Source organism: Chlamydotis macqueenii, chromosome 3 (assembly GCF_036417535.1).
Source record: "Chlamydotis macqueenii isolate bChlMac1 chromosome 3, bChlMac1.mat, whole genome shotgun sequence".
Lineage (NCBI taxonomy): Eukaryota > Metazoa > Chordata > Aves > Otidiformes > Otididae > Chlamydotis > Chlamydotis macqueenii.
Genome location: NC_141558.1, coordinates 97476160 through 97490169, shown reverse-complemented (window position 1 = coordinate 97490169; position 14010 = coordinate 97476160). Strand labels below are relative to the sequence as shown.

Below are 14010 nucleotides of genomic sequence, written 5' to 3'. Positions count from 1 at the left end.
TACTGTGACATATTTGCTAAATTCTGTGTAGTGTAACCAAAAAAACCCCACAGAACATTCAATTACGGTTAATCATTGGCGAGTGTATGAAAACAGTCCACATCATTAATTGGAAAAACCAAAGGATGAGAGGTGACTCATTCTGGTGTCTGCAGAGCTGATGAGAGGTGTTACTTCCCTGACAGTAAAGGCCTGGAATTCCCAGTAAAATTAAATGGAGCCTATATTGCAATTTCACAGTCATTTTTGTTCTTAATTAGCAGTTACATTTTGATAGACAATTTGAATGCATGTAATAGTTCCTCCTGGTGAAAATCCTTTTGTTGGAAGAAAACCTGTCTGGACTATTATTATAAAAGCAATTTCCATTCCGCACCCTAAAATGAGCATTTTAAACAGTTATTTTGAAAATAGAATTTTGTGCCTAAATGTTCATTAGGAATTACATACAGGTCACTTTGCTAACCCTGCACTTTTATCATACGGCAGGCTCTCATGCAAGTCTTGCTTTACACCAGCGTAGGTTTTTGACAGTCAGGAGTGTAGAATTTGGCCTCGACTGTACCTCACTGAGGAATCTCACCCTGGGTGAACCTGTAAGAAATTTTGGGATCCCATAAGAGTGAGAGGTGGCAATGGTGCTGCCCTTGATTTTATTTTGGATGACAGGAGGGTGAGCCCTTCCCAGTGTGTGTCACCTGGGGGGAACGTTGTTCTACTTGTATTGTTCATGTCACAGTGGAGGTAGGTCAGTGTATTTCCGCCCAAGTACTCCAGCTTCTTTGCCTTCCATTTTCTGCTGGAATAAGTGGTTTGGAGATGGCTGATACCCAGACCATGGAAGCGATCGATTTTTAAAAATGTTGCAGTCATTCTGTTGGGATTTTTTGTTTAGTAGTTTTTTGAGGGAGTATTTTGTTTTTTACATGGGAGAGTGTTACGTTAGTTTGTAGAAACACATTCATGGATGTGAAGGAGGGAGACAGTAGTGGAGGGGGGAAATGGGAAATTTCTAATCTGGTTTCGGTGCCATTGTAAGGAGAAATAAGTGATGGATTTCCAAAGACTTGTTTGGTGTCTTTCCTTCACTCTCAAGAGTGCACTTCTAAAATGCCAAAAACCCAGTCAAGCCAAACAAACATTGAATTGTCTTGCCTCTTTGCTGGTCCTTTGGCACACACTAAACATAATCACAGAGGTGTTTAGTTGGAAGTGACCTCTTGAGATCATCTGCTCCAACCACCTGCTCAAGCAGGGTCACCTACAGCAGGTTGCCCAGGATCACATCCAGTCAGGTTTTGAATTTCTCCAAGGATGAAGACTCAACAACTGCTCCATGCAATGTGTACCAGTTTTTGACCACCCTCACTGTAAAAAAAAAAAAAAAAAAAAAAGCTTTCTTGTATTGGATTCAATTTCCTATTTTGGAAATTTTGCCTGTTGCTTCTTGTTCTGTCAGCGGACACTAGTGAGAGGAGTCAGGCTCCCTCTTCTTTATTCCCCCATCCCTCAGCTATTTATACACTTTGTTAAGATCCCCTTGAACCTTCTCTTCTCCAGGTTGAACAGTCCCAGATCTCTCAGCATCTCCTCATATGATAGATGCTCCAGTCCATTAAACCAGCCCTGTGCTGGACTCACTCCAGTAAGTCCATATCTGTGGAGCCCGAAACTGGACCCTACACTCCAGATAGGACCTCACCAGTGCTGAGTAGACCAGAAGGATCAGCTTGCTCCACCTGCTGGCAATGTTTTTCTTAATCCAGCCCAGGAGGCTGTTGGCCATCTTTGCCACAAGATACACTGCTAGCTCGTGTTCAGCTGCCTGTCCACCACAAGCTCAAGGTTCTTTTCTGCAGAGCTATTTTCCAGCTGTCTGCCTGCCCCTTGCGTACTGGTGGCTGGGTTAGGAGAGACGTGCAGCTGTGTAGTGGGACATATAGCTGACCTTCTGTCTCCAGCCACTGTAATGTTCAGCTGTTACAAACAAGCAGAATGGTTGAGCAGATGAAAAAAAACCAAACCTTTTTCTGATTATTTCTGTTCTTCAAGACTTAATTTCCTCTATAGATGTCCAGAATTGCTGCTATTCTCCAAAATTCTTTAGGCCCTTACCTCAGTGCTATGTTTGTCCTTGGCTGTCCTTCCAAGGCCTTTTGCCTTTCTAACCTTTCCTAAAGGAAGGCAGCTGGTTTGTAATATTTGCCTATTGCTCCTTTTCCCTGAACATCTGTGCTGAGAGAACAGAAGATACATCAATAAACCCATTTTTTTCCCCCCAAAATTAAGTAAATCTACAGTAATTAGATCTCCTTTTTATCTCCTTGTAAATCATGAACTCTGTTGTGATGCTCAAGTTTTGTAGAGAGGAAGTCAAAGAGGTGAGAAGCCTCAACTAAGACAAGGTTAGAGCTGCAGCATTGTTGCAGAACATGAATTGTGTTTGTGTGAAGCTGTTCCCCAGTACTTTAATTTACTGCTTTGTGAGACATTGGAGAGATTTTGCCAGGTTTTCACAGGAAGACAGCAGGATGAGGAAATATTCTTGGTTGAAACTTGTTTTGGCTCCTGCCTTTGATACTGGCTCAGTATTTGCAGCACTGGATAGAGAATTTAAGCATGAAGGACACATTTGCATGTGGACTCATGCAAAACTAAGTTGTTTTCTTTTTTAAAATGGATAAAGCTGTTTATCCAGACATAACCTCTCTATATGGATAGAGATTCCATCCTCAGCTGTATACTGTATATTTTGCTTAGCCATAAAGGCTTGTTTGACAGTTACTGGTCTTATACTATAAGGTTATTGAAACCTGCTGTAGTTAGACTATGAAGTCATCTTTCTTGTTGCTCCATCTTTCTCTTGGTTAAGAGTTTCTTGCCCTGTCATCTTAATTTTCCTCCATCCTTCAGGATTTCTCATCCACTGGCAGTGGAACATTTCAATTTTGCTTTTTCTCTGTACCTGAAAATAATTTTGTAATCATTTGAGATATTACAAATAACAGCATGTAGTCAGAGACTGCACATCAGAAGTAATTAAATTTCAGAGGCTTCATGGTGTTCATAAACTGAAGAATTTCTGTTCTACTAGTTAGGTTTTCAGCAGAGCCTTGTGATTAAATTGCAGAGGGGTGGACAGTCCAGGACCGCTTATAAGAGGATAATAATGTTTCTTACTTCAGAGAAGATGCACAGCATAATTAATTTGTCCTTGTACAGTCCTTTGAGGTCCTAGGATGGGTTAAATTTTGTGTACTGCTGTTACTTGTAATCAGAGACAGAATCCCTTTAGATTGATAGAGCTGTCCAGAAATTAAAGTATGAGTGAATGCTCCTGATGAACATATTATCACGTTTTAATAAATGCATGTAAATACACAAAGATGAAATGCTGAGGAACTGATAACAGAATCAAAAGCAGCCAAAAGGCTTTTCAGAGGCATAACTGTGACTGCCTGAAATAGCAGTGATTTGTATAGCTTTCCCATGGTCCTCTCTAGTCGCAGTTTTTCAAAAGTAGCAGCTCACTTTTTACAGTCGTATAACCTGAGGGTGTCTTTTTCTTGACGTTGCATTGACTTCGGGGTCAAGTAAAACAACATTTCATAATGGATGAGCTCTGTAAAGGATAAAGCCTGTCCTTGTGTGTTATCCCTCCTGTGCATTGTATTTTTGAAATTGAGTTGTTTCGGTGTCAGCCTGTTTAATTTCCCTTGAAGCGAGTTTCTGGTGCTCTCAGCGATCAGTTGATGGCTTACTGCTAGAAGTGAACTTATTTCTCTCTCCCTTCACCTGCTCAGGTTTGCCCGTTGGGGTCCTTGCCCTTCAGCCATACCTGTACAGGAGGCCTCCGTGTGGATGGGGTGACCCCTAGGGCTTTGTTCACGTAGCCTTGGTCGTTGGTTTAGAGCTTCAGCAGACTCTGACTTTTCTCGCACTTGCTTTGCTCTCTGTGTAGAATAACGTATGGTAGAGAAGATCAGGTTGGTCGTCTCACTGAGCTACACCCAGTCCTTGCACTTGATTCAACAATGGATAGTGTCACTGACATAAGATTACGTTGATCAGCTGAAAGGGGGGTGTATTGACAACACAAACTGTGCTTATTCCCAGGAGAGACTTGTCATCAGAACAAAAAGCTCTACTGCCTAGAACACCCGGCTACTTACAAACTTGTGCGTGTCTCAGCAGTTGCCGCAATCTCCATGCAGTCCCTACCTTCTCCTGCCAGTGCGCTCGCTGCCACGCCCCTCCTGTTATTGTTGCCATTGTCTGATGCCTTCCCTCTGTCATTTTGGAGCTAGGGGAAGAGGGACATGAAAGGTGTTTTAAAAGGCAGAGCCGTTTAGCCACCATTTTCTGCAGGCAACCTGAGCTAGACACTGGCAAATAAAATGAGGAAAACTCTCCTTTCTTAACCAAATGAAGTATTTGTACTCAATTATCAGATGCTTTTCAGGTGGCCTTTTTTCTTTTAATGCACGACAGCATGACCTTGCCACTGCTAATCTCTTTGCTTTTCAACTTGTTCAAAGCGTTCGTTCACTATGGAGCCTCATACAGCTTTGTATTTGTGTTTTCTGTGCTATAATTATGCTGATAATTCAGCCAAGATTAAAGCCTTCTGGAGATAAGTAGAGTAGAAACACTTTCTCTGCTATAAGCTTCAATTTTACTTCTTACCTGGATTCCCACCCCACCTTGCATAGCACAGATTGCCGAGCCCACCAGTGCCACAGAAGCTGTGGTCACTGGGCTCACGTCTTGGACTGCTCCCGCTGCCTTGTTGCCTTCACCCGGGGTCTGATCCACCCAGGTCTGCGTCTCAGGCTTAAAAATCCACCCCCCATCCAGCAGAGAAGTCACCCTTAGTGCTCCATAATTTCTTCATCTCCTTCCTTCCCACAAGAACAGCATCCAAGCAATATCCCTTATCCCCTCCCTTCTTTAAAGTGCTAAATAATGCTACTTGAGAACTTCAGTTTGCCTGGATTTTTTTCTTTTTTTTTAAGCAAGTGTGAAAAATATATTAATATTTAATCCAAACAATTTGGAAGAACTTGAAGCTACAATTAGATAGCCACGGCCATCTGTTGTGAGCAGCAGAACAAGAATTTATTTAATAACTTGGAAAGGGAAAAGGGACTGCCAATCACCTATAGATATATTCCTTAATAAAGCTTGCACAGTCTCTGCAGAGGGAGATCCAGGTGGTGAAGGAGACGCTACAGACCATGCTGGTGCAACTTCAGCCAGCCAGGGAGGCAGGAGAAGAAAAGGCTGGAGACTTCCTCTGTGACAGCTGGTGTCCAGGAAAACAAGACTTGAAGGAATAATGAGCAGAAAGAGCTGGTAGGATGACATTAATTCACAAAGGGCTGCTTTTAGTAACTGAATACTGTTTTACCAAGCCTCAGGGATCTCTTCCTGCATAACTAATAACTAAATCAATTATGGAGAAGCAGAGCCTGGAGGTCTATCATCAGAAGGATTCGACGCAGCCTCACATGTTTTGGCACAGATTGGGAAACAGCTTTCAGAGCAGAGCAGCCCCTGTAAATGTGTAGATTATAAATTGATACATTTCAAGTGATTCTGCAAAGTTGCCTTTCATGTCAGTGGAATGTTCTCCTTGAAGACTTGTAAACAGTATGTGTCTTCCTTACTCATGGATTTTTTATTTTTTCCCCTGATTTAAAAATGTAGTGTTAAAGCTGGAACATCTAGTATTTCTTGAAAAAAAAATAGTTGTAAGAATAATAAGACTTTTTTTTTCCTTTGGCTTTAACAGCTTTCTTACACTGAATTTATTTTCACATTCCTGCCAATAATTAAATCAATAGGATGAAATTCAAGCTAACCAAGTTTTCAGCTGAAATTTGGACCTCATTTAGTCAGTGGTGTTGGCTAGAGTGGAGAAAACTAACAGCAGCCCCTATAGCAGTAGTTTAACTTTCTTCATGTAGGTATTAATATAAACTTGCTTTAGTATTACAGGGGTTGTAAAGCACAAAATAATTTACTATGTTGGTGATTTATATTACTTATATTTAAATATTGTATGAACAATAAGTCATTTAAGTCTCCTTGTAAAATTTATTACTACTATTATATTACTTTGATCTTCCTTATAAACTTCGGAAGGAATGCACATTTTTTTTGCAATAGACATGTATGTATATGTATATATACATACTTAAACATGTATTTTTATAGGAAATAAAAGCAATGTTCAACTGAAGCCAACTAATATAAATGACCTATATTTAGATTGTTGTTCAAAGCAGTTAATGCCTTTAAAAATTTATCATATACTTCTGCTTGGATAGCAATATATCTCTGATGTCACAAAAAATTCTGCTTCTGCCATTTGTTGCAGAGGGAGAATTTAAAAAAAAAAGATTTTTAAAAAATTTTTAAGCCAATAGATGAAGAATATGTCTTGCATCTCAGTACTGTACTTTTTAATACTATTTTCTGACATTGAGAATGACTTTTTCTGCTACTTCAATTACTCATAGCCACATTGTGAAATTTTTTTGCAGATTTCAAAGGACTACTCAACCACTAAGATTCTGTTAATTTTCTTTCTGTGTTTTAATACTAGTTGAAACTTCTACCTCAAGGTTAAGTACATAGGGAGGGAGTTTTAAAAAGTGCCAGGCAGCTGAGACACACAACAGGATTATAATTGCATCCAGGAGTATACAATTGTCAAACGAGGGGAGCAAAGTTCAGGTGGTTTCTGTTGTCGTAAGATCTAAGGGGTGAAATTACAACCCTGTAATTCAGAACACGGTCCACTTTTCTCTTTGTATAGCATATGGGCTGGCACCCATGTTGCGGTAGACTCTTGGATCTTCACCTTGCATGGACTCTGCTACTCTGTTCCCATCCTCAGTCTCAAACAAAGATCTGCTGCTGCTCTGTTTGACAAGTTTCTTTCTCCAAGATCTTCTGGGCAGTCCCTGTTCAATATCTACCTCCCCATAGTAGATTTGGCACTTTCTGAAACTCCCCCAGACTGATGAGCAAGGAAGTTGTCTCCAGCTCAAAGCGGCCCCACAAGCGTGGGCAGCAGCCTGCGGCACTGCCATCCAGCCCATGCGCGGGACTGCCTCCCCTGGGAAGCCCTGGCTGGGCACGCATGGCCTGGCGCTGGCTGCTGGCCAGAAAGCACTCATGGAAACCCTTGTGGGTTCAGGTGAACAGAAAAGAAAGCACACTGACATGGTAGATCTCTTACAGCTATTTCCTTATGACCAGCAGAAGCTGCCTGTTGGTAACTGACTTTCCAGCAATGAGCATTTTCATGGGAGGATGAGGACACCCCAGAGATGGTGGCCGGGTACACTGAGGTTGCATGAACCCCCTTCTCCCACACCCTGAGGTGGGAGTTTTGTCCTTTGAAGAGGTAGTGCCTGTAGTGTAAATAGCTGGTGGGCACTGTGCATGCCTTGGAGCCAGGATCAGCCACAGCTGAAGGGTGATGTCTGCCTCCTTGCAGCAGCAAGGGCTCAACAACAGGGATAGTAACCACTAGTTCTCACTAGCCAGGTGCCTTGAAGACATTCCCATTCAATTAAAAAGCCTGTGTGGCTTTTCTGTTTCACAGCTTCAGAGCACCACTGCATTTGAATGAAAACTCAGCTCATGCAACCACTCTAATACGACACTGAACTCCTGAGGAGAAGGGAAACTGAATCAGTCACCATTTATGTCATGCTTATTTTATACATAATGTGGACTACTACTACTTTAATTTATTATTCCATTAACTTCACTGTTTGTTGAGGGAAGTTAGAGCCAGTAATCATTCCTTTTCTCAGATGTGCTGAATAATAAGCATCTAAAAAAAAAATATATATATATACTATGCAATGTATCAACTGCCTTTGGTCTGTGGATAGAAGACTTTCTAATAAAGAGAAGTATGTTTTTAACAAACCCAAGGTCTGTTTGCATTCTGTGCAGTGTACAAGATTTTAGACATTTCATACTGTGGGGTGAGGGTGAATGTGGAGAGAGGAGAGGAAAGGAGAAACCATGTGTGTGACTGTTACTGTGTTACTGATAACAGTGATTCCTCTGCTTGGGAAATTCTGTGATGGTTCTGGAAACAGTCTAAAGATGCATTCAAGACTAGAGTCCCATGGTAAAATACAGCTACTTTCACTGTGAGAGGGAGGGTGAGCTATACCAACAGGTAAAACTTGCATTCAAGTCTTGGCTTGGCTCAGCCCCTCTTGCCCTGTAACTGAATCCTGCGTACCTGTCCCAGTTACTCACCCAAGGAAGGAAAGCTCTTCTCTCACCCTTAAAGAAGGGTCAAAGGGACAGATGACACTGCACCAGCTATGGCGATATCTGAGGTCAAAGTCATGGTCTCACACACCCACATAGGAGAGTGACTGTGGTGTCCCAAGGACCACATCCATTGCACACATGCATGCTAGGACTTTGTCACCTCCAGGTGGACTGATCCATGCAAACATGAATCCCATGACAAATAAGTCCTTTTCTTCCCTGTGTTCTCCCCATCTAAGACCCCAGCCCTCAAACATTTGAGGAGTACAGAGAAGCATCTAGGCTTTGTGTACAGAAACCTCTTCCACAGCAGTGGAGAGCTGTGGGACGAGGCAGCAGCTCACCTCATGTAGTCCATTGCACGTGCTTTGGAGGAGGAGTAGGTTGTGTTTATCACACCCCCCCATCCAGTGCACAAACATATTCTCAAGAGACCAAAGAAGAAAGCAAGAACGGGACAGCGCCCCAAAGGGTGTTTAGCTCCAGCCTAATATTTCTTTTCACCATCAATTAGCTAATCCATTCTTTCTAAAGCGTGACTGCTCAGGCTTTTGCTTTCGCTGTCGTTACTTGTTAAGCAAGATGAGCACATCTTTTCTAGAGCACCGGCAAAGGCAATTCAATAATGGGTCCCAGACAGGCAGTAATGCTGGAGAGAGCTCCAGGGTGAGATTAGAATAATCCTCATGTATCCTCTTAGTTTGCTATCCTATTAAAAATGAGACTGGGACTGAGAGATTTTTTTTAGTCCCAGAGATTAACTTATGCTATGAAGAAGCTTGAAAATATTATGGACACGTGGATATTTTTCTGCACTGTTAAGGAGGATAATACAAGTTTCTGGAGAGATATTTTTAAAAAAAAGAAAAAAGTGCCTGTGAATAGAGGAGATTATTTCTGAACCTGAAAAGCAGCCAAGCCAGCAGCCACAGTAAAGCATTTCTCTCAAATTTCTAATGAAGCCTTGAATACGAGGCCTGGGAAAAGAGCATCTGGGGTTGAGTGAGTAGGGAAATGTCTGAGCTCTTCACACGCATGGCATTCAGTCACTCTCTCCATGTTTTCTTGTCTGGAAGAGGGCATTGGGGCATTGTCAAAAAGACACATGCAAAGTCAATACATCACTAGGCCACTTGTTCTTGTAATCACCTGCAAAGTTGAACAAATAGTTTATAATAATAGTCAGCCATACAGGATTACTAAGCAGAGAAAGACAGACTATTAAAAATAATCAGAGTCATAGCTAGGAGACACGATAGATCTCACTGGAGAAATGGAAAATTAAGAAACCTTTCCACAGTGACAATCCAATTTATAATGGGAAGAAAACAACCTTAAATTTATTACGTTTCTGACAATGAGACACTGAAACACCAAAGGAAGCCCCTCTAGATCATCTTGCCAAGTATGCTGAAGATTTTAAGTGTATCAACTTACTCCCAAAATCCAGAATTTTGCACCCACTCTCAGGCTTCCCTGTAGGAGCGGCCCCAGTGCGAGACCTGGGGGCAGCGGCCTGGAGCCAGGCACGGCTCTGCATGTAGGAGCTCACCCAGGACTGTGCGAGAGTCAGTGGCACAGGGGTTGGGTTAGAGATACGAGGGCAAACCTGTTCCACTCCTTGGGGGTTGGGAGGGGTAGTAGGGATGCATCCATCTTCTTAGTATTTCTGTGGTCTTCCAGAAACTTTAAGAACATTTTTTTCTCGTGTTGTTTTTGCTTTAAAGTGTATTTTTCAGGATGTTCCTCCTGCATCCTCCATGACCTGGACTGTTTAATTTTTCCTGGCTCAAGTACAGTAAGGTCAAGCAATGAGACCTATTTTTTTTCATAGCTATTGTCCGATGAGTTTGGATCACAACATACTCCTTTACTACTTTTGGTAACATGAGTTCCTGGAGCAGCAGCTGACTGGTTGACCAGGCCATTTCTCCCAGTTAGATAGGCAATGTTGAAGAGCAGGAATGTGGCATCGCCATCCACACACAGCACTGACAAGACTCATGAATGCTGCCAACGCCACTGTCCCCACAAAGTACAAGCAGACAAGGTTTCAGGAAAAGAGCTACAAGAGTGGTTGGAGATTAGGAAAAACTAACTAGCTTACAACAGGAGACCAGCAAAGCTCAGTACAAATGACTGACTTTTAGCCAACTGAAGACCAGAAGGTGACCCACTCATGTCCTTTAGTATTTACATGGGGAAAGATTTCCAATGCCCACTGGCTGTTTTCATCTAGCAGAATCCTCCACAACAGAAAAATAAGACATTTCTGGCAGGGAGAGTAATTGACCACTGGAGCAAGAAACTGTCTCTCAAAGTTGAAGCAAGCTTGGGATTTTTTTTTTTTTTTTTTTTAAGAGGTTGCGAAGAAAGCCCTCCTGCATCCCAGATGTAACATACTTGATTCAGAAAACACCAAAATGCAGCCTGCATGATACATATGGCAGCAAGCAGTAGTCGTAGTGCTTTACCTTAAATATAAGCATTTTCCTTAATGGCTTTAAAAAAAAAAAAAAAAAAAGGCACAGAAAGCAGAGCTTTGATAAACTGTTGTTTAGGTTGAGTTGGAGGACAGGGCAGCTGGGTGCCTGCAAGTTGGAAAAGCCTGTTTACCTACTCTCTGATCTTGACCTTAGCTCAAAAGGGCAAGTGAAACCAAACGTTAAGGAAGGGCTTCTTGTAAAGCTTTCCTGGGATGCCAGGACTGAAGCTGTTACAAAATGGTTCAGAGCCTGACAGGGCAGGAGCAGGATGTTGCACAGTGTTTGGGGGTTTTGAGCTGGCAGATTAAAAGGGGCTGGGGCACATTTCACCATGCAGTACCAGGCAGGATGGGTGATGCTGGCACCGCCATCGGTGGTCGGGGAGCCGAGGCAGCACCGCAGCACTTGCGCTGCGCTCCAGCCTAAGAGACAGCACAGCCATTTGCACCACCGTGCAACATCCTCCACTAAAAAGAAGAAAACCTAGAGAAGACCAACCAGCACCCTGGCCTTGAGGCACCACTTGTCTTGGCTCATGGCGCTGGCATTTGTTCAACCTATTGCCGCTTGTTTTCATTAAATGAGAAGGAAAAGGTGAAAAGAGCACTCTGCCTCTCACAGCCAGACGTGATTTGTCAATGCTGATTTTCTATAATGAGCTGTAGCAAGTGAAGCCAGTCTCTCTCCATTAATCCTGATGGGGAAACACTTCTTTGTCTTCCCATCAAGTGCCCCACATTCTGTGAGTGAATACACACTACGGCTGTACCAAACCTCCGACTCTCCTTGAAAGTTCTCTCTAGCATTGTGAACAGAAGGCAGCAACACTCCCTGGTTATGGCAGGGGACCACAAAGGCATCACCAGCTTTATTTCCTTTTTTCTACTGTGCATGTTTTTGTTATCCTGAATTGGAAACGTAATATTGATTGGGTCTGCTGAAATGCCAATGCTTAATAATCCTATTAAAATAAAGATCTTCTGTAGTGGAAAAAAAAAATAAAAGCAGCAGCAGTGTTGTCTCCTGAAAGATAAATAAATCACCAGGCCTGGTTAATGTCTCCTTTTCTGCAGCCCTAGTTCTCGGACTTCAGAAAGTTCTTCCCTGAAGATATATTGAGGCCAGGGGAACAACCATTCAGGGATTTCTTTATTCACTTTCCCTATAAATTGGTAACAGACCCTGCTTATCTTTCACAAAAGATATTGGTAAGCTTCAAGTTTTTCTTCTAAAACTGTTAATGGTTACAGGACCATTTATTATGGGGGGTGGTATTTAGCTTGAGGAGTTGAATCAATAGGAGAAAATAATCCCAACTCCTGCATACAGACAGTCCTCTACAGCGACCTAAGTGAAGCTGGCTGAGGTCTCATGCTCAGGAGCTCCCAGGGTGTTTATCCTTCCCTCCAGGCAGTTCACCCCTGGGTAAAGGCTCAGGCAGGCACACGTGCTCCACATTCATCCCTTTAACACCTTTAACAGACAGCTTATGCATATACTAAACAGTGCACAGATTTGAAAGAAAGGGGCAAACTTCATAAGGAAATTCAATAATTTTTCCCCACTGCTAGTCATCTTTTCATTTCAGCTCTCCTCTTTGATCTCCCTGCACAGCATCCTGCCTCTGCCATGGGCTGGCACCTCAGCTCCAAGACATGGGTGGTTGTGGCAGTCCTCACCCCTGCACTCCCCAGATGTGCACGGGCACGCACGTGCCTCATCACAAATGGTCCAAGGGAATAAATAGCCCAGATGCTTCACCCTGACTCCTTTGGGTCAAAGCCTGCTGAGAGCCTTATGCTCAGGGGAGGCAGGCATCCCCATCAGGGATATTAAGGTCAGAGGTCAGCTCAGCGAAAGGTTTTTTCAGCCACCTCACACATGTGGGCCTCTTCAGAGGCAGAAGCCAACCAGGCACAGAGCACAGCCTTTTGTCTCCAAAAACGCACCCAAAGCGTCTACAAATCTTCTCCCTATCACTGCAAAAACACTGACAAAACACCACCAGATAGGCAAGAAAGTTTAGTTCCGCTGGTTGAAGCGGGAGGCAGAAGGCAGATTTTGGGCAGGCAGGGGCTCACCATGGCAGTTCCCCTGCAGAAGAAAGAGCTTGCCATGATCACGTCGGCACCACATAGGCCTGAGATACCAAGCTCAGGCTCTCGTGGAGGCTTATCAGCTGCAGTAATACATTCACACACCTTTCCTATCTTTGCAAGAACAAAGCAAGCCCATCTACCTGGAGATACAACAAAAAGAAGTTCAAGAGTCAAGGACAGTCTGGTTTTCCATGTGGCCTTACCAAACCTCAGCTGTGTGGCCTGTCCTTGCTAAAGGGAGATGAAAGGGCAGAGGTCCCCATTCCTTAGGGCTTTTAAGCACACCAGTGATTTTGAAGAGGTAAACCCAAGTCCCTAGTAAATTTTGCCAATGACCTTACTGTAAAAACATTGCATGCAGAATGGCAAGGCAGTCCAGACTCAGCTTTCTAGTCAGTCTTACTTCACTAACGCTAGGATGAAATCCATGTGCCTCTTCATTCCCGGCAGCCAGGTCTCCTGGCTTGTCTGTGGGAACCCCCTCTGCAAGGAAGCACTGTGCACATGACATGGGCTGTTCATCAGGCCCTTTTTTGGAGGGGTCTACATCTCTTCTGACTTGGGGCACCTGTTTGATTTTAACTATGACTACAGTGTTTCAAGGAGGTTTGAGGTAGAAGAAAAAGTACCATGACAGTTAGGCAGGTATTTGTGTAACTCGGGGTTCATGGAGAGGAACGACGCTCACAAGACATCCTCCATGAAGCACATGCTGTAGGAAAAGGACAGACTCTGTGTGACTACACAAATGGCAAAATTCAGCACCAGTTAGAGGTCAAGTCTTCCTTATGACTTGGTGACAAGATTTCAGCCATATGCTTTTGTAAATCTCTCTCAGTACATCACTGAATACAGCTTAATTCTCACCCGGAGTGAACAAGTTGTCCCAGCAGGATCCTCAACTACAACGTCAAATGCCAGTACTTCAACCCCAAGCCATTGACCAAGAGGTTATGGTGCTAGCATCATCTCACCAAGAGGTGGAACAACTCCCCACATGCTATTTTTTGGTAAAAGAAGGACTCAGTTAAGTTTTACTATGGCTTACGTGGAGGAACAACATTGCTCTAGAGCAGATTTTGGGCAAGGAGTGACCTGGACTGAGTTTTGGCAGC

At 43.1% G+C, this 14010-nt stretch overlaps 1 protein-coding gene across 1 annotated transcript in view; it reads left to right on the top strand.

Annotated features, from left to right (window-relative positions):
* The window catches only part of DISC1 (DISC1 scaffold protein), a 208835-nt gene extending 201243 nt beyond the window's left edge, over window positions 1–7592 (top strand). Inside the window, exon 14 of the mRNA XM_086745426.1 lies at window positions 5184–7592. Within this exon, the coding sequence (XP_086601552.1) occupies window positions 5184–5339 (156 nt within the window). The 3' untranslated portion in view covers window positions 5340–7592. The remainder of the gene's footprint in view (window positions 1–5183) is intronic.
* Window positions 7593–14010: the final 6418 nt, after the last annotated feature.